Here is a 24,399-nt window from a genome sequence, read left to right as displayed (position 1 = left end):
AAATTCTGTGGTGGGCGCAGATTTAGCATCCACTGGTACTTGGCCACCAGTATAGAATGTGCCAAATAACCTTTCCGAAGTTCGACTGAGTGGTCCGGGGCAACATGTTTTGAGACCAAAGGAAAGTCTATGTTTCAGTCAGGATTGTCTCGGGGGCGGCTATTGTTTATTATTGTAACACCGAGGATGAACAATTTCCCAGAAATTCTCGGGACATTGTTCCTTTTTCCACCCAGTTAGTCCGTTTAAAACATTAACATTTGGTATTATTTTCCAGTTGTGGTCCTTTCCAAATACAACATCGACCAAATGTTCATGCACATCGAATGAACTTCGGGGTTCATGGGCACGTTCAGAAACGTTTCTGACATCTCAATCAGCCGAGGTACAAAATAGACTTGAAATGAAATCACTTCGGAATGTTTTATTGCTCCACAATAAATGATGTGCAATGCATTTGATATAAGGTGAAGTTGCTCTGCATACAAAATTATTTTCGGATAGTTACCGTACGGAAATAGAGGAGAGAATTTTGCCATTTACTGAATTGGATATGATTTAAATCCAATCACCATCACATTATTTTTTTTAAAAAAAGGCTCTAAACCTTAACGCAATTCCTTTTCATGCAAAAGTATTCTCCTGGCGAGGGCTGCCTTGAGCCGCCGTCTCCCCTGCATTTCCCTGGACACATCGACGTTCACACTCGTATTATCTTAGATGGGCTATAAATAGCCATTGCCTGAGATTGTCTACGTGCAGCCAGAAGTTTTGTCGTGTTTGCTACGCACGATCTGACGGAACCGCTGCGGCGAGTCTGTCTGTCACACTCGGGAGCACTGGAACCACAAAACGAAGGCGGATTTAGCATATTGGGGGGGGGGGGGGGGGCGGCGGCGCCGCCGCCGCTCCAGAGCAGAGCCACTTCTCCAGCAGCCGCCCAGCTCCCCCAGCAGCCGCTCCTCCAGCAGCCGGGAGCCATCTCCCAGCAGCCACCCCGCTCCCCCAGCAGCCGCGCGCCGCTCTTCCAGCAGCCGCACGGGTCAACCTTCCAACCACAAAGCCCCTCCCCCCCAGCTCACTGCACCGCCATTGATGGAGAATCACCTCCACAGTTCCCATTGGCTGGAGGAATGTGATCACGTGGCGGGAGGCGCGGTTTGATTGGTGGGCCGGGTCGGTGTTACCTGATACGAATATCAAGCAGCAAGAGCGAGCGGAGGGGCTGGTTGGCTGGTGCGCGCCGCACAGGTAGCAGCAGAAAGTAGCCATGGACACCAAGGAGCAAGGAGCCCAAATGGAGCCATTATTACCTACGGTAATGCTTCAATCTGTCTGCCACATAGCAAAAGCAAATTGTGTTTTCCTCCCGTTTAGCTGTCGACCCCCTCCTCCCCCTTCCAAGTTGCGGAGGGTGAGAGATGACAATGTTATTGTTAACGCGTTTTTAAAAAAAATGTATCTATTTCGATACGACATTGCGCTTTCAGCAACCCAAACGCATGCGATTTGGAATGATTTCACCTTGAACTGGCAGTGTCCTGTGATGGCTCGGGAGATCATCTCCAGAAACATCTTTGTGGGGCTACGCGTGAATGTCAAAGTCGACGAGATAGTCACATTGGGTAGGGGCGCGCGCGAAATATCCCTCCCCCCCCCCCCCCCTTCCCCGCTCAAGTGTGAGCAGTCACTCTTACTCCTTTCCATCAAAATATGTTGGACAATCTGCGGGAACCGGGGGAAGGGGGGTTGTTATAACCTGTGAATAAACTGACGCATTCGGTGCTCTGCATGGCGAGTTCCGCAAAGTCATTTAAGACTGGAAAGCTAAAAAACTAGACTTGACGCAGTTTCAGATTGTGGGAACCAAGTGTTAGCGCGTCGGCATTAAAAGAAGCCGCCGAGTTCAAATTTCTTGCTCATTAACAAACAGAACGAAATATTCTGATTGCAAAGGCACGTGAATATTGAATGCAGGGAATGAATGGTTACTGTAAACGTATCATACTAAAGATTAGCAATATGCCACTTCGAAAGGTATTTTTAAGACTGGAAAGCAAACCCTTGAAGACAGTCAGTTACGACGTTTCTTTTCATCTTTAAGAACCTAATTTCTTTATTCCTATTTTTCCCCAAGCTAGAAATATTAAAAGAAACATTGCTCATACTTTAGATGTCCGGCCTGTTCAATGCCAAGTTTATATTTTTGACGTCAGATTTCCTATGCAGATCAATACTACAAACCAAGTTTTATTGTATCGTGAAATGACAGCAAAATACTGTCCAGCTGAAAATCGGAAATCAAAACTGAAAATGCTGGAAAAACTCCCTGAAGATTCATGTTAGACTGGAAACATTAAATCTGTTTCTCTCTCCAGAGATGCTGCCGGACCTGCTGAATGTTTCCAGCATTTTCTGTTTGTTACATTGTGATCTGCATATGTGAAACTCCCCATCATAAAAGTTTATAATGTTTGATCTTGACAGTTTTATCTTTAAAATAATGTATCTACATATTTTTTGGAGTCACCCAGTCCCCACTTGAATGTTACATTTATTGTAAATGTGGAAATTAGGGGCTGGTTTAGCGCAGTGGGCTAAATAGCTGGCTTGTAATGCAGAACAAGGCAGCAGCACTGGTTCAATTCCTGTACTGGCCTCCCCGAACAGGTGCCGGAATGTGGTGACTAGGGTTTTTTTGCAGTAACTTCATTGAAGCCTACTTGTGACAATATGCTATTATTATTAAATGTAGATACATTTATAATCTTTAAATGGGTAAATCTGGAACATGAGTCAAAATGGATTTGCTCATGACAAAGTCACTTTAAGAAGCTACTTTAATCTTGCAAAGCTGTTTTCTTTTACAAAAATGACATTTCGTAAATTAAATTGAAGGGTTTTCTTTATCAAGGCATTACTGAGCTGGGGTGCTTTGTCAGACATACCTGTGTATTGATGTTCAAGTTCCTCAGTTTAGTTAAATATTCATTCTGGATTCATTTTAAATATACAAGAAAATTATCAAATTTTAAGGAGCAGAAGGAAGCCATTTTGTCTGTGCCCACCCTCTGAAGACTTAATTTCAATCCCCTGCCTGTTGCTTATTTTTAAAAAATATCTATCAAGATTGTGAAAATCATTACCTAATTTCATCTTTAACTTTCTTTGTGCTAATGATAAGATGTTTAGTTCCTTACAGAAAAAGCCCCCTATCCCCAGTAGCACTTTTTTTCCTATCCTCTCCATGCCCTTGACATTCTCCCCAAAGTAGGACATCTAAAACTGGACACAATATTCATATTGGCTGAATTTACTATTTGTGGAGAAGTAGCATTACTTATTTGCTTCTGTATTTATTGCTCTTACTTAGACAATCTAGTATTCCACACGTTTTTTGTTGGTTTATTCATTTGTCCTTTCCCACTTTAAAAATAAATTGTGTATCTAAGTCCCCAATTCAGTAGCACAGTGGGTAGCAGTGTTGCTTCACAGCGCCAGGGTCCGAGGTTCGATTCCTGGCTTTGGTCACTGTCTGTGTGGAGTCTGCACGTTCTCCCTGTGTCTGCGTGGGTTTCCTCCGGGTGATCCGGTTTCCTCCCACAAATCCCGAAAGACGGGCTGTTAGGTAATTTGGACATTCTGAATTCTCCCTCCGTGTACACAAACGGGCCGGAATGTGGTGACTAGGGCCTTTTCACAGTAACTTCATTGCAGTGTTAATGTAACTTGTGACAATAAAGATTATTATTATAAATTCTCTCTGATCTGCAATTCCAGTTTGTGGCATTTACTTTGTGTGATCCCTGAATGTGACATGTCATGAAATTCATTAGCTCTGTACAGGGAGTGCGCGGACTTGCGACACAATTGATTCCTGGAATCAGCGTTGTAAGTCAAAACATCACAAATTGGAACCAATATTTCCCCATAGGAACAATGTTAAGAATGGGGGATTGGTTCTGTCCACAGGGCAAGGCAGCACTTCTGCTGGAAAATTGTGTCCAATTTCCTATGGGTTTTAGACCTGCCTCTCCTGATGCATTCGGACCTCTGTGTACCCGAAGAGGCACCGGTGGCGACTAGGGGCTTTTCACAGTAACTTCACTGCAGTGTTAATGTAAACCTACTTGTGACAATAATAAAGATTATTATTATAAGACCTACCTCCTGTTTCAGGGAACTTTCTTTTCTACTAAATTGCTGATTGCTTAAGTGGGGTACTCTTTTCAAGGTCCGGTGCAGACTGGATGGGCCAAATGGCCTCCTTCTGCACTATAAATTCTATTTAAAAAAAACCCAACTTCCCTCCATGTCAACTGAAAATGTAAATAGTTTTCATCTCAAATATTATCCCTCTCGTGGCACGGTAGCCCAGTGGTTAGCGCTATTGTTTCACAGCGCCAGAATCCCAGGTTCGATTCATGGCTTGGGTCACTGTCTGTGTGGAGTCTGCACGTTCTCCCTATGTCTCTGAGGGTTTCCTCTGGCTGCTCCGGTTTCCTCCCACAAGTCCCGAAAGACGTGCTTGTTAGGTGAATTGGACATTCTGAATTCTACCCCTGTACTCAAACAGGTGCCGGGATATGGCGACTAGGGGTTTTACAGTAACTTCATTGCAGTGTTAATGTGAGCCTACTTGTGGCAATAATACAGATTCTTATGATTATAAATCTGCTATTACTTTCTTCCCCCAACACCCGAACACAACACCCTTGCAAACTATTGTTTAATCTCCACATTTTACCTTTTGTAAACTTGAGGTCATTCAAAACTCTGCTACACTTACTGTAGCTTGCAGCAAGTCCTTTTTCCGTATTACCCGCTTATCTACATTGGCTCCCGGTGAAGCAGCGCCTTGATTTTAAAATATCCGCACTCCTCTAATTCTGAACTTTTCATGCGTTTCCAATTTTAATTGTTCCACCCTTGGTGGTTGTTCCTTCAGTTGCCTGGACAGCAAGCTCTGGAATACCGTCCCTCCACCTCTCCATGTCCCACCTTACTTTTCCCCTTTAAGACTCTCCTTTGACCAAGTTTCTGATCATCTCAGCTAATGTCTCCTTACATGGTTCTGTGTCATACTAATGCTCCTGTAAAGTGCCTTGGGATGTTTCATTATATTGAAGTTGCTTTTTAAATTTAAACTGTTGACTGTATTTTACGCATTATTAATTTCCCAAGATGCTTTCCTTGGGTAGAAGTGGCATTAATCAGTAGTTAGAGCGATTAGTTGAAATGAAAATCGCTTATTGTCACAAGTAGTCTTCAAATGAAGTTACTGTGTAAAGCCCCTAGTCGCCACATTCTGGCGCCTGTTCGGGGAGGCTGGTACGGGAATTGAACCGTGCGGCTGGCCTGCCTTGGTCTGCTTTCAAAGCCAACGATTTAGCCCTGTGCTAAACCAGCCCCAGTTAAACCCAGCTAAACCAGTTAAGGCACAGATGAAGAAGTCGATTTTATGGAGGCATTTGAAACTGTAATGGTAGCAGTGCTGGAGGGGTTACCAATAGAATTCCAGAGTGTAGGGCCAGATTTCTGAAAGCTCCGCCATTATAGGTAAAATGGATCAGAGTGGAAGGGTATGTGCATGTAAAATGAATGGAGTGGAAGAGTATGAAATGAAAGTCAGAATCAGTAGAGTAGAGGATATGAGTGGTTGGAGCATTTTGCAGATGTATGGTGGGTGAAGCGATGAAGGAATTTTTGAATGAGATTAAGGCATTAAATTCACATTGTTGATAGACTGAATGTTAATGGAGTTTGACAGAAAGAGGAATGATGAACATGCAAGTCTTTGGAGAGGGAATAGGATGTGGCCTCAGTGTTTGTAGGTGAGAGCAAAGAGAGAATTTGAGGTGACAACTCGAGGCAACAAATGGAACCTTGGAAGTTTCAACAGCAGTGAGAGTGAGGTAAAATGGTCATTTTTTTTTCAGATACAAAAGTAAGTGAACTTGATGATGAATAGGATATGGTATTTGAACCTCAGTGCAGCACGAGGCAGCTCATCGAGGTGGTCAGTCTGCTTCAGCAACCAGTCCGAAAAAATGATAGGAGTCAGAGACTAGAAAATGGCTTTTGGTGACAGACCACATATGTTAATTGTTAATAAATGTGATTTTGCTAAGTTTTTACTGTTCTTAAAATAGAAAATTATGCGTTGGGATGATCTTTGACCCTGGAATCTGTACAGTAAGGAAAATATGTAGTTTCTTTAAAATCTGTGGAATCCTAATTTTTAAGTATGTTTGAGAGTGACTAGGGGTTTGCATCAATTGTAAAGGGATCAATCGTATTAACTTGGATAAAACAAAATACTGGTCCAAGTGAGCTGGTGATCCTTGATCAATAATAATAACCTTTATTGTCACAAGTAGGCTTACATTAACACTGCAATTAAGTTATTGGGAAAAGCCCCTAGTTGCCACATTCTGGCGCCTGTTTGGGTATACTGAGGGATAATTCAGAATGTCCAAATTACCTAACAGCAAGTCTTTCGGGACTTGTGGGAGGAAACCGGAGCACCCGGAGGAAACCCACACAGACAGGGAGAATGTGCAGACTCCGCACAGACAGTGATCCAAGGCGGGAATCGAACCTGGGACCCTGGCATAGTGAAGCAACCACTGTGCTACCGTGCTGCCTAGAAGCAATACCAACAAGAAGAAATTTCAGCCCAGGATTCATATGGCTTGCAGACACAAAGGAGAGCTACAAAGCAAAGGAGCTGGAGTTGAAGGCGCAGATGCAGTCAAGACTAAACAGACAGACAAAAAGAGAAACCAAATTCTTGTGATGAGAAGAAACAAATATCTCAGGAATAATCAGTTTTTCTGTTTTGTAGAAAGGTTACAGGAGCTCTTAGAGACAGTGTAAAGCTGGCTAAAAAGGTCTAAACCTGGAAAATTGTGAACAGCTCAGATGCTAAAGAGCTGGGTGTTTTCCTAGAAGTGGCCAAACTGTGAACTGAAAGTTTTATTGGCTGGTCTGTTGAAAGGAAATTCTGGAAAGCTGCACCATCACGACGGCTGTGATATAAATGAAAGGATTCATGGAAGTGTGCCGTACTGATAATTGTACCCATGAACATTAACTTTGTAATTCCATAAATGCTGAAAGGGAATGCTTGCGGGTTGTATAAGATGAACTGTTGTTATCCCATCTATTTAAAGCAAAATTTCCCTTTTTTTCACTTGCGGTATTATTAGCCAGTTAGTTCAGGTGTAATTTGCCTTGGTTCTGTTTAATGTTAACTAAGAGCTGTAAGAAATGGAACCTTTTTGATAATTTCTTCATTTGGAGTTATTCTGTAAATTTTGTTATGGTTTTCAGTTCTCCTATAGGGATCGTTATAGCATGCTCGCTAAATCACAAAGTTGACTACTAAGTTTCTCAACATTTGGTTGATGAAATAGAACTGTTCTTGGTACACTGAAAATAGTGTGAATGACTCAGAATATTTTGAGCATAATTCTGCATGAACCATCCTGGTTAAAGGTCCTAATTGAACTGCACAGGCATGGAATGGATATTGATGTCCGAAGGTAAAATAGTAATGTCGACTAGAAAGATTGAGTACTTTCCCAACAATATTGTTATTAACACTTTGGATACAGTGAAAGGTTTTAAGGAATTTCATTAATACATGCCAGAATGATAGTTGGTGACTTTTAACAAGGTTGTGAAAGGTGACATTCTGGTGTTTTATTATCAGAAGGAAAGATGAGAAAATACTTTTGTTTCTGATTAGAATTTAAAGTTCTGTCTCCTAACGTTTTGAAGAGCCTTTTTGATATATCCGTTGATAGCTTAGTAAGTGGGCTATTTGGTGTAGTATTGAGTTGTGCACTTCCAAGAAGATTTTAGCCTAGATTATTAAGCTGTAATGTGTTATCAAATTTCAGCCAGAGCAGCTGTTGTGGAACTAATATTAACCTTCACATCCATGGGGAGGGAATGGGGTTAAAACCAGTCATGTGTTTTGCTTCTAATCACTATCCATTGATGCCTGCTGGAAAGTGTGTGCATATACAGATGTTATGTGATGACAAGAACAGGCTTGTATCTGATCCCTTGAGCAGCACATAGCCTGCGCACACTCAGTGAATAGGTTTATGCCCAAAATAACCACTTGGTAATGGAAGATTACAGTGCTAATGACATTGTATTGCCAGGACTAAGTGCCTTTAGAATTTGATGCAAAATTAGGTGAAGGGTTGGAAAGACTATTAACTGGGATGGGGGGGGGGGCAGATGTGCAAGGCCTTTTGGTGTGTGAGTCATCATAAAATTACTCTATAATCAATTGACTTTAAACTAAAAAATTAGAGTTATGGAGTTTTAAGTGCCTTTTAAACATAACCCACAGATATTCCTTAAGGCTGCGAGCCTGCTGTGTTATAATGGCTCATATTTTCTGGTTTCCAGATTGTCAGAGAAGACCCTGTGGAAATCTTGAATCGCTGACCTATGTAGAAATTGTTCAGGACGTTTCTGCTTCCTGGGAGCCTCTGAATGTCTCCAACTCTGAATTAGACTTTGGACAGTCCTGATGTACCTACCTGTGTAATTACGCAGGAAATGTTAGATTAAAAACATCTTGGTTATAGAACATAGGACATTACAACGCAGTACAGGCCCTTCGGCCGTCGATGTTGCGAAGAGCTGTGAAACCACTCGAAAGCCCATCTACACTATTCTCTTATCGTCCATATGTCTATCCAATGACCATTTGAGTGCCCTTAGTGTTGGTGAGTCCACTACTGTTGCAGGCAGGGCATTCCACACCCTTACTACTCTCTGAGTAAAGAACCTACCTCTGACATCTGTCCTATATCTATCTCCCCTCAATTTAAAGCTATGTCCCCTCGTGCTAGGCATTACCATCTGAGGAAAAAGGCTCTCACTGTCCACCCAATCCTCTGATCATCTTGTATGCCTCAATTAAGTCACCTCTTAACCTTCTTCTCTCTAACGAAAACAGCCTCAAGTCCCTCAGCCTTTCCTCATAAGATATTCCCTCCATACCAGGCAATATTCTGGTAAATCTCTGCACCCTTTCCAATGCTTCCACATCCTTCCTGTAATGCGGCGACCAGAATTGCACGCAATACTCCAAATGCGGCCGCACCAGAGTTTTGTACAGCTGCAACATGACCTCATGGTTCCGAAACTCAATCCCTCTACCAATAAAAGCTAAAACCCATACGCCTTCTTAACAACCCTCTCACCCTGTGTGGCAACTTTCAGGGATCTATGTACATGGACACCGAGATCTCTCGGCTCATCCACACTGCCAAGAATCTTACCATTAGCCCAGTACTCTGTCTTCCTGTTATTCCTTCCAAAATGACTCGCCTCACACTTTTTGCATTAAACTCCATTTGCCACCTCTCAGCCCAGCGCTGCAGCTTATCTATGTCACTCTTTAACTTGTAATATCCTTTCGCACTGTCCACATCTCCACGGACTTTCGTGTCATCTGAAAATTTACTCACCCATCCTTCTATGCCCTCCTCCAGGTCATTTATAAAAATGACAAACAGCAGTGGCCCCAAAACAGATCCTTGTGGTACACCACTAGTAACTGGACTCCAGTCTGAACATTTCCCATCAACCACCACCCTTTGTCTTCTTCCAGCTAGCCAATTTCTGATCCAAACTGCTAAATCACCCTGAATTCCATGCCTCTGTATTTTCTGCAGTAGTCTACCGTGGGGAACCTTATCAAACGCTTTACTGAAATCCATATACACCACATCAACTGCTTTACCCTCATCCACCTGTTTGATCACCTTCTCAAAGAACTCAATAAGGTTTGTGAGGCATGAACTACCCTTCACAAAACCGTGTTGACTATCTCTTATCAAATTATTCCTTTCCAGATAATTATACATCCTATCTCTTATAAACCTTTCCAAGATTTTGCCCACAACAGAAGTAAGGCTCACTGGTCTATAGTTACCGGGGTAGTCTCTACTCCACTTCTTGAACAAGGGGGCAACATTTGCTATCCTCCAGTCTTCTGGCACTATTCCTGTAGACAGATGACTTAAAGATCAAAGGCTCAGCTATCTCCTCCCTCGCTTCCCAGAGAATCCTAGGATAAATCCCATCCGGCCCAGGGGACATATCTATTTTCACACTTTCCAGAATTGCTAACACCTTCTCCTTATGAATCTCAAGCCCTTCTAGTCTAGTAGCTTGAACCTCAGCATTCTCCTCAACAACATTGTCTTTTTCCTGTGTGAATACTGACAAAAAATATTCATTTCGCACCTCTCCTATCTCCTCGGACTCCACGCATAACTTCCCACTACTGTCTTTGACAGGCCCTACTCTTACCCTAGTCATTCTTTTATTCCTGACATATCTATAGAAAGCTTTAGGGTTATCCTTGATCCTACTTGCCAAAGACTTCTCATGTCCCCTCCTGGCTCTTCTTAGCTCTCTCTTTAGGTCCTTCCTAGCTAACTTGTAACTCTCGAGCGCCAGAACTGAACCTTCATGTCTCATCTTTACATAAGCCTCCTTCTTCCTCTTGACAAGTGTTTCGACTGCTTTAGTAAACCATGGTTCTCTTGCTCGACCACTTCCTCCGTGCCTGACAGGTACATACCTATCAAGGACACGCAGTAGCTGTTCCTTGAACGAGCTCCACATTTCCATTGTGCCCATCCCCTGCAGTTTTCCTCTCCACCCCATGTATCCTAAGTCTTGCCTCATCGCAACATAATTGCCTTTCCCCCAGATATAACTCTTGCCCTGCGGTATATCCCTTTCCATCACTAAAGTAAACGTAATTGAATTGTGGTCACTATCACCAAAGTGCTCACCTACCTCCAAATCTAACACCTGTCCTGGTTCATTACCCAGTACCAAATCCAATACAGCCTCTCCTCTCATTGGCCTATCTACATACTGTGTCAGAAACCCCTCCTGCACACATTGGACAAAAACGGACCCATCTAAAGTACAAAGAACAAAGAAATGTACAGCACAGGAACAGGCCCTTCGGCCCTCCAAGCCCGTGCCGACCATGCTGCCTGACTAAACTACAATCTTCTACACTTCCTGGGTCCGTATCCCTCTATTCCCATCCTATTCATGTATTTGTCAAGAAAAGAACAACTCGAACTATAGCGCTTCCAGTCAATATTTGGAAAGTTAAAGTCCCCCATAACATCTACCCTGTTGCTTTTGCTCCTATCCAGAATCATCTTTGAAATCCTTTCCTCTACATCTCTGGAACTTTTCGGAGGCCTATAGAAAACCCCTAACAGGGTGGTCTCTCCTTTCCTGTTTCTAACCTCAGCCCATACTACCTCAGTAGACGAGTCCTCCTCAAACGTCCTTTCTGCCACCGTAATACTGTCCTTGACTAACAATGCCACCCCTCCCCCTCTTTTACCACCTTCCCTGAGCTTACTGAAATATCTAAACCCTGGCACCTGCAACAACAATTCCTGTCCATGCTCTATCCATGTCTTCGAAATGGCCACAACATCGAAGTCCCAGGTACCAACCCATGCTGCAAGTTCACCCACCTTAATCCGGATGCTCCTGGCATTGAAGAAGACATACTTTAAACCACCTTCCTGCCTACACTCCTGCAACTTTGGAACCTTACTCATGACCTCACTACTCTCAACCTCCTGTATACTGGAGCTACAATTCAGGTTCCCAGGCCCCTGCTGAACTAGTTTAAACCCTCCCGAAGAGCATTAGCAAATTTCTCCCCCAGGATATTAGTACCCCTCTGGTCCAGGTGTAGATCATCCCATTTGTAGAGGTCCCACCGACCCCAGAATGAGCCCCAGTTATCCAGAAATCTGAAACCCTGCCTCCTGCACCATCCCTGTAGCCACGTGCCAACTCCTCTCTCTCTCTATTCCTCGTCTCGCTAGCACGTGGCACGGGTAACAATCCAGAGATAATAACTCTGTCCTAGCTCTAAGTTTCCACCCTAGCTCCCTGAATTCCTGCCTTACATCCCTATCCCTTTTCCTACCTATGTTGTTGGTACCGATGTGGACCACGACTTGGAGCTGCTCCCCCTCCCCCTTAAGGATCCCGAAAACACGACCCGAGACATCACGCACCCTGGCACCTGGGAGGCAACACACCAACTGCGAGTCTCTCTCGTTCCCACAGAATCACCTATCTATCCCCCTAACTATGGAGTCTCCAATGCCTAATGCTCTACTCCTCTCCCCTCTTCCCTTCTGAGCAACAGGGACAGACTCTGTGCCAGAGACCTGTACCCCATGGCTTACCCCTGGTAAGTTGTGCCCCCCAACAGTATCCAAAGCAGTATACTTGTTACTCAGGGGATCCCTGTACTGACTGCTTCCTCCCAGCCCCTCTCACCATCACCCATCTATCTTTATTCTTCGGAGCAACTACATCCCTGAAGCTTCTATCTATAACCACCTCTGCCTTACACACAACTCACCCCCTTACACACAACTCAGCCCCCAGACTTGACCCGACTATCACCCTGACGATCTGACTACCCTACAGAATGACCTACGGTCTTACTCACTTCAACATGCTATCCACCTACCCACTTTCCATCCTTCTCGCTCATCCATTCACTAACATTCAAACTGGATCTTTAAACTTACCGTATGGCAGTTAGTGGCATAAGAAGGGGGTGTTTCTTGTATTCTGTTTCCCTCTATCATTCCCCCGCCCCTAAACTCTAGCCCACTGTGATGGAGCTCTCCAAGGGACACTTTGTGCTCCGCATTTCTGGGAAAACCAAGCTCAAAAGGTCCTGGAAGGAATGCGGAGCATCGTTGCTCAGGGGGAATATTTGAGTGGAGCAGGAATCAGACAATTATTGCCACTCCTCGGAAGATGCAGGCCAATAGCTTTTTGTTTATTTGCTTGCTATTGATATATTGTTTTGGTGAAATAATTGGATGAATCTAATGTTGGTCTTAATTGAAAAAGTTTGGAGAGGAGAATTACTGTTTTTTTTGGGGGGGGAGGTGTCACTTCCACAGGATCAATTTACCAGACTTTAAGGAATGCCTATTCAATTTAACATTACAATTTAGCAACTTAAACATAGATCCATAGAATTCCTACAATGCAGAAGAAATGGGTCTGCACCAATGCTCCGAAAGTGCACCCTACCTAGGCCCACTCCCTCACCCTATCCCCGTAACTCCATTACCCCACCTAACTTGCACATTTTTGGACACGAAGGGGCAATTTAGCATGGCCCATCCACCGAACCTGCGCAGTTATGGACTAAGGAAGAAACTGGAGCACCAGGAAGAAACCCATGCAGACACTGGGAGAAAGTGCAAACTCCACAGACCGTTAGTTACCTGAGGCCAGAATCAAATCCAGGTCCCTGGTGCTTTGAGGCTGCAGTGCTAACCATTGTGCCTCCGGGACGTAAGTGTCATAATTTTCAAACTTTGTAGGGTTGGTTGCAAAGTTGAAAGTGCAACGAGGCTGGTGAATAGCGGGAGAGGTGGAAAACAACCACGGCGGGCGCCAAACCGTTTGCAATGCTCGCTCCCATAGGCAAAATCGGGATCCCAACGTAGTATGGCGAGAAACCAATTATCACCACTTAAGGCCTATTTCCGTACAATTAACGGGAGCGACAACCTATATCCAGCAGCTTCACCAGCGAGTGGTCATGCTTGCGCCGATTAGTACTCCTTTTGATAATTGTGAATTAGGTGGGATGGGCTGCTGCGGGGAGCTGAGGAGGTGAGCAGCTATCTTCGCTCACTGGCAATGAGCCCGAGGACACTGGGCATGCTGCCCCTGTGCTTGGGATGGGGGGCTACTGAGGGGTGCAGCCCCGGTTGTGGGTGGGCTGCCATGGGGGGTGGGGGGCGGACATGCTTGGGCTCGCCATCAACCCTTGGCCCGTGAGCTCCTGTACCCGGAGCAGCCCTCGCCCCTGCCTGTCTGCCCCACTGACAACCCATAACTCTCACTGACCGGTGACTGAAGGCGTTTGCTAATAGGGAATTGGCAATCGTGGATAAGTGTGCAAGTCATATATCCTAATTGGATCCCTGTAGGTGGGTGTGCCATGTAGCATGTAGGGCCCATTGCCTAGCATCCCAATCACACCTTGATGCATGGATACCGTGCTTGAACACTGTGGGAGGCAGCACCGCAGACACAGTGGCCAACCTTCGATCACTCAGGAGATGGGCCCAGCACTGGGCTCATAGAATTTACAGTGTAGAAGGAGGCCATTCGGCCCATCGAGTCTGCACCAGCCCTTGAAAAGAGCTCCCTACCTAAGCCCACACCACCACCCTATCCCCATAACCTAGTATCCCCACCTAACCTTTTTTGGACACTTAAGGGCAATTTAGCATGGCCAATCCACCGAACCTGCACATCTTTGGATTGTGGGAGGAAACCGGAGCACCCTGCAGAAACCCACGCAGGCACTGGGAGAATGTGCAAACTCCGCACAGACAGTGACCCAAGCCGGGAATCGAACCTGGGACCCTGGAGCTGGTGGGCAAGACTTGTCGGTCGGTTGGGAGGTTGTATGACTGGGGAGATCGGGCATGGGATTGATGGTCAGCCCGAATCGCGGAGCAAAGAGGCAGAGGCGTCCTACTGGTTTTGATAAGCGTATTTTAATACCCTTCGAAGCCCCTGGTGGGCGTCCTCTGGGGCCGGAGAGCCCCCGCACACTTTATGGTGGCACATGCACAGTGGTACTGCCCTGTTACGGCCTCTTCAGATGGGTGGAACCCGGGGGAGCTGGTGGCCACTGTCGCCAACTGATAGGATGAGTCTGGGTTACCATCTATCGCCCTGCCAGCCCTGATGGCTCATCATTGTCTGCACTATGGTGTTGACGCCCTCCGTGATTGGGCCATGCTCTGCAATGCCCACCTGCGACAGGGACATGCCATGTAGCACCTCATCAAGGTCAGCTTGTTACTGGGTCACGGCTCCCCCCCCCCCCAATCGAGTCGGAGAGTCTGCCGAGGTCCTCGGCCATGGCCGTCACATACTGTGGAATGCTTTGGACCCCTTCTCTCATGGTGCCACCATTGTGCACCAGGTCGCCACCCTAGCAGAGTTGGCCTTGATGCCACTCATTACTGGTGACATCTCCTGTGCCTGTAGCCCCTGGGACTCTTCCAGTTGGCTATGGACTTGCTTCAGTGTCGCTGACATCTCCCCCTGGATGTCATGGCCGCTCCCTAATGTCTCCATTAGCTCCAGGTAACCCTGTTCCAGAGGCTCAGCATCTGGCAGGGACCCAGCTGGGTCCTGAGATCCAGCAGCAGTCCGACTGCTGTCTTGCCTGGGTATTACTGCCTCCACCTGATGTGCATCAGTGACTGTGTGGTGCTCACCAGATTGTGCCCCAGATGCCTGTCCACTAAAGTTGCCCACTGAGGTGCGTATCTCTGTGCTGGCGGAGGGTAGAGATGACAGCTGTGACACATAATAATAATAATTGCTTATTGTCACAAGTAGGCTTCAATGAAGTTACTGTGAAAAGCCCCTAGTCGTCACATTCCGGCGCGTGTTCGGGGAGGCTGGTACGGGAATTGAACCCGTGCTGCTGGCCTTGTACTGCATTACAAACCAGTTGTTTAGCCCACTGTGCTGAACCAGCCCCTATCGACTGTGGCATCCTCTGAGCTCTCCTCCGAGGAGTTCTCATGGGAAACAGATGAGGGGGCCACCCCAGATCGGCGGGCGGATCTGCGGGAAATGAAAATGTGGCCAATGGGGGGATGGGTCAGTTTGTACGCCAATAACAACTGATGTGTGACAGGTACTCTGGGTGGGCCCCGGTGGATCCTCACCTTTGCGGCGTGCGTCAACCTCCGCATTGGTGACCGCTCTGTCCTCGGCCACTCCCGTAACCTCTATAGCCCATTCCCCTAAGGTCATGAGGATTCCTATGCCCGATACCCCTCCGCCAGTCAGGGTCCTCTCCCAATGATTGTGGGAGAGCTTCTCCTGTGGAGACACAGAGCGGGCATCATTAACCACACGTGCTGCTCGCCTTGGTATGGTGGGGGGAGGTGGGTGTTGTGCTGGGAGGATTGGGGTGAGGGGGGGTGTGGAGGGAGAGGGGTAAAGGATGGTTTGGAGGGAAAATGGAGGGTTGGGGGGGGGGACTGGTCGCGTTGGGGTGTAGGGGAGGGGGACTGGTCGCGTTGGGGTGTAGGGGACCAACTCGCCCGTACTGTGCGGCCGTTGACCTTCTTGCGGCATGGAGAGGGCGGTCCCGGCGAATCTACTGGCGAGCCTTCATTTGCAGCGTGACGCTCGTGGGGTCTTGTTAAGTGAACTAATTAACATTGAACAGCATTGACGGCATCACCGTAATGAGCGCCGGGAATCTCGTGGCAGTTCCTGCTCGCTACCACACTTAGAAAACTTTGGAGAATCGTGCCCAATTACTTTTCAGTTAAATTTATTCTCCCTGTTAGTGGATATTTCATAGTGCCTTCAGCTACTTTTATGACTTGGTGCACTCTTGAAAGTGTCTAATTAGATACTTTGTAAGTATTAAAATGGGAAAGTTTGTACATATTCATCACTTTTAATTCAGTAAGGTGGTCCTGTATGATCTGAAATCTTTGGTATATTATCTTTTCAGCAATATAAAAGCGAAATAAATTGATCTCCAAATTGGGTCGATTTGTATGAGCATCTCCTTTTGGCCTATTAGAAATCTCAAAACATAACGTTTGAAGCAAATATGATTAAGACTGAATGTAAACCAAAATGTTTACATAATTATATTTATTGTATGGTAGAGGACATAAGATTTTATTGCATTACAGCCTTTTAATTGAGTATATAAATGAATATAGTTAATGAATGGCAAGTATTTGTATTTAAAATCATATAGCATTGCTCAAGTCCAGACATTCAACAAGATAAGAATTGCAAAAAAAATGCATTGATTATATTTCCAGGAAGTAAAGTAGAGCATTATTGCATCAAATTAAGGTAAAGCATTTTATTTCTGCCCTGCTGACATAGTGGTTGCATCAATTGTGCGCATTTTGAGATTCTTATATTAAGAGTTTTGTTTTGAAATGTGGATTAATTCCAGATTGGATGAATTTTGAAGTTTCTTATTTATTTTCAACTTTGTATGCCACTTAGGGATTCAACTAAATGCACCTTCAAGATTCCTGCCAACCACAGCAACCCACATCCATTTAATGCTCTGAGGAGCACTAATTGGCTTTGTTTGCCTCTCACACGGGCGCAAGTCCCAGCTCAGAGAACTGGCAGCTCCGTAGTCCCAGAAACACCAGTGGCCAGGACTGGGACTACAAGCAGTCCAGATTCGAAGTCCTGGAATCCAGGACCAGGTAAGGGCGAGGAGGGGAGGTGAAGCCCCAGGGTGCGAGTCTTGGAGAGGCCGGAATAAGGGGAGTGTTGGTGCTGGATGCCAGTGTGGAAAATGGACCCTTAAAGGAGGCACCTCCTTCCCACCTGAAGCTCAACCAGGGTGACTTGCAGGGCAGCCTGCCCCCATCCCTGAATAACTCCTGCAAGCTTAAAATTGAGGCTCGATGGACCCGAAGTGACCCATAATTGATCACTTGAGGGTGAGCAGGCTATCCAAGGCCAAGACTCTCCCGCTTCATATAAAATTGTGAACAGGTTTCAGGCAAGAGGAGGGCAGCAGTCAGGCCATCCAGGGGAATTTTAGGCCCAACCCCATCCCAACAAACACATCCACAGGGGACAGTAAAATTCTGTTCTCATTCAGAACTCCTGGGTATCCAGTGGAAAAACATCCTCTGGTTTATAAGTGAGATTCTAGAAAAAACTTTGAACTATATATTGAATGATGGTTGACATACTGCTTCTCTTATTTCTTATGTTGTTATGTTCTATGAGTTGATTTCAAATTCAATATTTAAAGGGACATTACATTTATGAAATCTGATGGTTCTAGAATTAGGATAAGTACTTAATTATTTTACGCAATGGCGTGCCCATGTTCAGAGACTGCCTCCCATTTTAATGATGCCTCTATGGATGTAGAGCTGGACAGTCACCTATTCCCTACTGAGACTCTCTCACATATTTATGCAATGTCAAGTCTCTCAAATTGTCACTGTCAACAAATGCTCTTCTTTCACACATTTAGCACATGCCATTATTCATGAGCTGTTGTGATCCTCGGGTTAAATCACCACCAGCTCTCTCCCTCAAAAGGGAAAGCAGCCTATGGTCATCTGGGACTATGGTGACTTTACCTTACCTTTACATGCCATTACTCTCAACTCATGGGTCTCCTCACAGGAGAATGGAGGACATAATTAGGGTGTTGATCCTCTTAGTCTCTGTACTGGTACAAGAAGTTGAACAATTTGCCGGGTATCAAAGAAATGCTCTACACTGTAACTTATTCAATGCTATTTTATTACATAAACTTCAATCAAATATATGCATGCAGTTCTCTTTACAAATAATGATCACAATTGACTCAAGACTCTCAGCTTTTGACACTTAAGTAGATATTACTCCATACAAGAGCTGGCCAGGTGCTTTCTTCTTTGGAGGTCTCTTCTGTTCTCACTCTGGGTGTCGCATTCTGTGAGGTTGATCCCAAGGTTACGCTGGAGACGTGGCCTTGGAGCTTGGTATTTACGTCCCCTCTGCACTTGTATTCCATGGAAGAGGTCGTTAGCTGTTCTGCTCTGAGAGAATAACCTGCCGAATGACACAATTTTACGAACTGCATCGGTTTCGTTATGCAGTCATTTTTTTTCATACTCTTGAATGCTGAGACCTTGTGATTTTCAGATGTCTGGTCCTGCCGTGCTCAACATGGGTTTTAATGAGGCCTGTGGTCTAGGTGTTACGTTTTATCTGGGTCAACACATTTTGGACGAGCTTCGATGATGTCTGTTGTTATGGGGTGTCGATTGGCAGTTCTGTTTCCTGTTTTGAAATTTGCAAGAGTCTTTGAATATGTAATTTCAAAGCTGACCATATTTCCCATCATGCTTTAAAGGATTCTGGTTATTAGCCATTTTGCATGAGCCGGGCCTTACTGCTACAAGGGGAGACACAACCAGAGGTGGCACTCTAGCTACCTTGCAATTGACAGCTGCATAGGAGAATGTACTGGACATCAGAGTATCATGCTTGGCTATCATAGATGAGGACATCCCAACTACCTGGTGGCAGGTAAATGACAGTCAGCCGCATGGCAAACGCCAATCACTCATGGCGACTTGATGTCAACAGCTAGTGAAATATGGCCAAGTGCATATTAATTAGCAAAAACATTCTTAAATTAACAGTTCTAATTAATTTCTTTATTCTCCCCACAGGACCTTCAAGAATGCTGCAGGAGATGGTGCAGGTGGACAATAATAGCTCCTCAAAGGAGGTTACACACTCTGCAGGTGCACAGTCATAGGTGCATGCCCACCGTCATAGGTGCATGCCATGCACCAGCTCAGATACACTTTGGGATTGGTAAGGAAGATAGTTGGGCTTTAACCTGCTGAATTACACATCACAAGTGAGCAAGAGCAAATGGAGCTGACTGGGAGGACAGCAGTTTCCAGTCTGTATCAGAAACCCAATGGATGTCCCAAGCTTTGTTTAGTTGGACACCGATGTCGAGCCCTGAGGTCCGTCAGTGGACGGGAAACCTCTGAACAACAGGAGAGAATGTGTGATGTACTGGCGCGTTTCAGTCACGTGTTTACTCCGAGTTTGAAGGAGTCTGCCTCAAACATGAGTGGCGCGATATCGCAGGCTTTTTCAATGGTATTTTCACCTCTGGAAAGGGTGGCCACATGCATGGAGCATCTAATGCAGTGATCAAATGAGTGCATGCAAACCCTCACCAAGGGTTTGTGTACTATGAACGCCAGCTTGAATAGGATTTATGATAGCCTTGGCCCCACTGATCTGCAGCAATGTGCTCTCCAGCTTATGAGGGTTTTTATCATCTAGAAGTGATGGTCGAGGAAGAGTAAATATTGGTACTTGTACATGGATGCCCCATGGATGCGTTAAACAATGTTAGAATTTTAAGTTTATTTAATTTTTGAACCACAAATATTATTTGTTTCTCCCACTTGGCTCCTTGGTTGTTATCCTGCGAGTGATCTTTTCACTTATGATGATTGGTTAGACTAGTATTGACACCAAACAATAGGGGCTGTGAAAGGGTTGCTTGCAGGACTCCTTTCGCATTGGAGGAAAGCTGGGGAGTTGGATGAAAAGTGGCTTCTGCATGTGGCTGCAAAATGGGTGGGCTGATAGAACCTAAGTGAACCTCATAATAATGAGGACACCCTGGGGAAATAATGTGCACCTCTGCTGATGCCTTGGCTGCAACTTGTTCTTCCTCCAACTACTCATTAGAATTATCTGACAAGCCTCTGTGCTCTGCATCTCATGCCTGCTGCATATCCATACCTCCTGGTGCTCTTTCAATTGCTGGTGTCAGTACTGTTGATGCTGCTGTTCATCTTAGTAACTCATGTGAGGCCCAGCATAAGTGACACTCTAGTTGATCTGGTATAGCAGTGCTTGAAAACGGAGATCAGATGTCCAAGCTTCCGTAATTCTGAAACTCGCAGCACAAATAGGCCAGACTTCTCTAGTCGTGCAATTGAATTTTCCTGCCGGCAGCGCAGCCCTGTCAACGCTAAATCCCTTTGCCAGTCGAAGGGAAGGTAGAATCCCGCTTCCAGTGAATGGTGCGTGGTTGGGAAACATGTGGCTGGCGGACTGGAGAATCCCGCCCATACTGTGAGAAATCGGGTAAGAACGTAACTCTGAGGTTTCATTACTTGCATATTTCACTATCATATCTTCAGTCCCATCAATTGCCATTGTCTTCTTGCGTTGCTTTCACTGGCTAGTTTCAGAAACCCTGAGAAACCCATACAGCCCTATGTTTCTATATCTGAGTGTTGCCTCTGAAAACAGCATTTTTTCTGGAGAGGCGTGCGGAACAGCTGATATGGTGCATAAGGCGTTAGTTGCAACATGTTGGGATAAGACCGACTTCATGGGCAGTCCTTTTTCTGTATCCTCTTCTATGTTCATTTATAGAATTACACTGATAAGATAGCATGCAAAATTGCTACCTGCTCAAATCTACAGCTCATGAAGCAGCAGTAGATCAAATCAGGTTTATTTAGTCCTTTTCACACAACTATCCTTCAAACAAGAACAGAAATCTAAATTGTATTCGGTTTCCGTGCATCATTCATTGGTTACATAACCAATGATACGTTAACACATTTTGCAGAAGTACGATGAGTCATATGTGATGTTTTAATCATTGCTTGGGATACTTTAGATTACAGAATATTACAAGCAACAACTTTTAAACCAGAACTTCAGTAATGTCTGACTCACACATATTCAATAGATTTCTTTAATGCTAGGGGCTTCTTGAATTCTGCTTCACTGAGCACACATGTTAGAGACCGTGCCACTGGTACGATCCAGTTATGCATTTGAATAATTATAACTGCTGACCTACTTGTTCTCCACCACTTTTAGGATCATAATTTTTTTTTCCCCCTGAAGTGCAAAAAAACTGGTCAATAAACGTGAGTGGCGATTATTCCCAGAGATGTTCTTCTAAATATACAATCTTTGATGCTTTGTGCATTCTTCTCATGGGTAAAATATTGAAAGATGACTAAGAAAAGCAGTGATGTGGAGATGCCGGCGTTGGACTGGGGTGAGCACAGTAAGAAGTCTTACAACACCAGGTTAAAGTCCAACCGGTTTGTTTCGAATCACTAGCTTTCGGAGCGAAATCCTACCAACTGTCCTGGCTTGACACAATTCACACCTCTTTAACCTGGGGTTACCCCGTCTCTGGATCTGTAAATATTTAATCACCTGCTAATGCTCGCATTCCAAGCATTGTCTGGCATCTTTGAATTTGTCTACATATATGTTTCTGGATCATACCTCTTCATTCGTCTGAGGAAGGAGCAGCACTCTGAAAGCTAGTGATTCGAAACAAACCTGTTGGACTTTAACCTGGTGTTGTAAGACTCCTTACTAAGAAAAGCAGTGAAGATAATGAATAGTTGCAAAACATATTCTGTTAATGGGGGGGGGGGGCAGGGAGGAGGAGTTGGGGGGTTGGGGGGGGGGGGTCCGGTTGACGTGGCGTGTTGCAGTGGTGATGGTAGGAACCAAGGCCAGAGTTGGTTTCTTAGGGTACCAATAGCATAAGTAAAAGAGGGCTGAGGTCCTGCAGACAGATTTTGCGGAGCTAGGAAAGAGATTAAAAACCAGAATATCAAATGTCGTAATCTCTGGATTGCTCCTGGTGCTGTGGGCTAGTGAGTACAAAAATAGCAGATAGGTGGACTGTGCAGATGAATGTGTGGTTGAAGAAATGGTACAGGACAGAGGGTTTTAGATTGCGCTGTCATTCAGATCAGTTCTGGGGGAGATGGGACTTGATTGAGCCAAGCAGGTTAAACCTCAACAAGTTGGGAACAATATCATGGTGGAGAGCTCTGCTAGTCCTTTTGTGGAAGGGTTAAACTGGTTTCAAAAGAGCAAAGTACTGTGGATGCTGGACAGCTGAAATAACAACACAACATGCAAGAGATACTCAGCAGGGCAGGCAGCCTCAGCGGGCAGAGGAACAGTTAATGTTCCAGGTCCATCTTTTATCAGAAATGCTGTAGACTGCAGGAAGATATTAATGGGTTGGTCAGGAGGGTATGAAAGTGACCAATAGAATTCAATCCAGAGGAGGGTGAAGGATTATGGGGAGAAGGCAAGGGAATGGCATTAAGTTAATTTCTCATTCGGAGAGCCAGTGCAGACATGGAAGGCTGAATGTCTTCCTTCTGCACTGTAACAATTCTACGCTTCTATGGAGTGTGCTGAGATGTATTTGGGCAGGAAAAATGAGGCAAGGTAATATACAATAAATGGTAATGTTACGGATAGGAGAGAAACTGAACTCTTGGCTATCCTCCTCTTGTCAATCTGTAAGCAGAGGGCCTGAACGGTGGGACGAGAAGCGGCCGTGTTTTCCACACCTGTCTGAGACTGATTTAAAAAAAAAAAAAAAAAGTGCTGTTACGCGGGTCAGCATGATAAGTACCCGGACATTGGCACAGTTGTGGTAAACCACGTTATTGTGTTCATTGTATTATATTCACTGTGCTGTGTTGTACATGCCTGGGCTTGACCAGGCTGTCTCCGCCTGTGGCTCCTCCCCTCGGGGCATCTGTATAAAAGTGGCAAGTCTCCGCCTCCGGACCCAGTTCGGGTCCAGAGGCAGAAGGCTTGCTGTTTAGTGTATTAAAGCCTCAGTTACGTTTATCACTTGTCGTTTATTATTGATGGTGTATCATCAGTGAAGCTGGCAAGGGCAGGTATATGTCAGGTGCCAGGTACAGTGGGAGGTTTGAAGGTGGCTGTGTCAGACTGCAGAAGACATCGGAGGAAGCATTGGGAGCTCTGCAGAAACCATGGCAGCAGCAGAAGGACACGCCAGGTGAGAGGGAATTCAGGTGTGCACCCTGGTTTCCTGACATCTTTGTGCCCTTGTGGAGACGGTGAGTGTCTGACGGTACATACTTACGTTGCAGGATGGAAAAAAGAGGCCTCTCCACCAAATTAAGAAGGCCTGGTCAAAGGTTGCCACTGAGGTCAGTGGCCATGATGCAGTGTGCTGCACATTGATACTGTGCTGGGAAAGGCTCAATGATCTTCTATGCTTGGCAAGGATTAGTACCCAGTTGGGATAATCCAGTGTGGAGAAATTTGGAGGGTGGCCATCCATAGCAGCGTTCAGTGGTGTAGAAAGCAAAGTTACAGAGATACATCTACCTGTGTGTGTTCAGGCTGGGAGATTAGATTGAAAGTGCTGGGGAAATGTCACCATGGTTCGTGGGTGAGGGGAGAGAGGATTAAGCAATGACTGGACCGTTGCAGTTAGAAGAGGTTATAATACCACTGAGTGCTCCTCAACTGCTGGCAACTTGACCAACCCTGTAATCCGCACCAGAAATGAAACAGACGCCTTGGAGCTCAAGTCCGACTGCTCCCCAAAACGGAGGAGGTTTCTCCGGTTGTGGAGAGTCCAGAGTCTTCGAGCAAGGTGAGAGTCAATTGGACAGAAGCGGGTCAGGCGGAGAAGAATGTAAGGTCCTCTCATCCCTCAGAAAGACTTGTAAAAATAGTCCTCAATGATTCAGCATTAAAAAGCCACTATGACGCTGTTATTTCAGTTGAACCCAGCTGCTGATCAGGGATACTGACTGATGAGTAATAATACTGACCGATTGTTTTCCTCCCTCAGTTGAGCCATCGTACCGAGACAGCCGGGACCCCCAGGACCCTCCATTAACACCAGAGGAGGTGCTCATGATAGATGCACCTGCG

General features: G+C 45.3%; 1 protein-coding gene across 3 annotated transcripts in view; it reads left to right on the top strand.

The window, feature by feature from the left end:
- Window positions 1-1,153: 1,153 nt before the first annotated feature.
- The window catches only part of LOC140389792 (sodium-driven chloride bicarbonate exchanger-like), a 548,473-nt gene continuing 525,227 nt past the window's right edge, over window positions 1,154-24,399 (top strand). For all 3 annotated transcript variants that reach the window (XM_072474332.1, XM_072474325.1, XM_072474340.1), the window contains exon 1: window positions 1,154-1,318. In XM_072474332.1, the coding sequence (XP_072330433.1) occupies window positions 1,271-1,318 (48 nt within the window). In that variant the 5' untranslated portion in view covers window positions 1,154-1,270. The remainder of the gene's footprint in view (window positions 1,319-24,399) is intronic.

This window comes from Scyliorhinus torazame, chromosome 2 (assembly GCF_047496885.1).
Source record: "Scyliorhinus torazame isolate Kashiwa2021f chromosome 2, sScyTor2.1, whole genome shotgun sequence".
Classification (NCBI taxonomy): Eukaryota; Metazoa; Chordata; class Chondrichthyes; order Carcharhiniformes; family Scyliorhinidae; genus Scyliorhinus; species Scyliorhinus torazame.
This window is presented reverse-complemented; position numbering and strand designations above follow the sequence as displayed.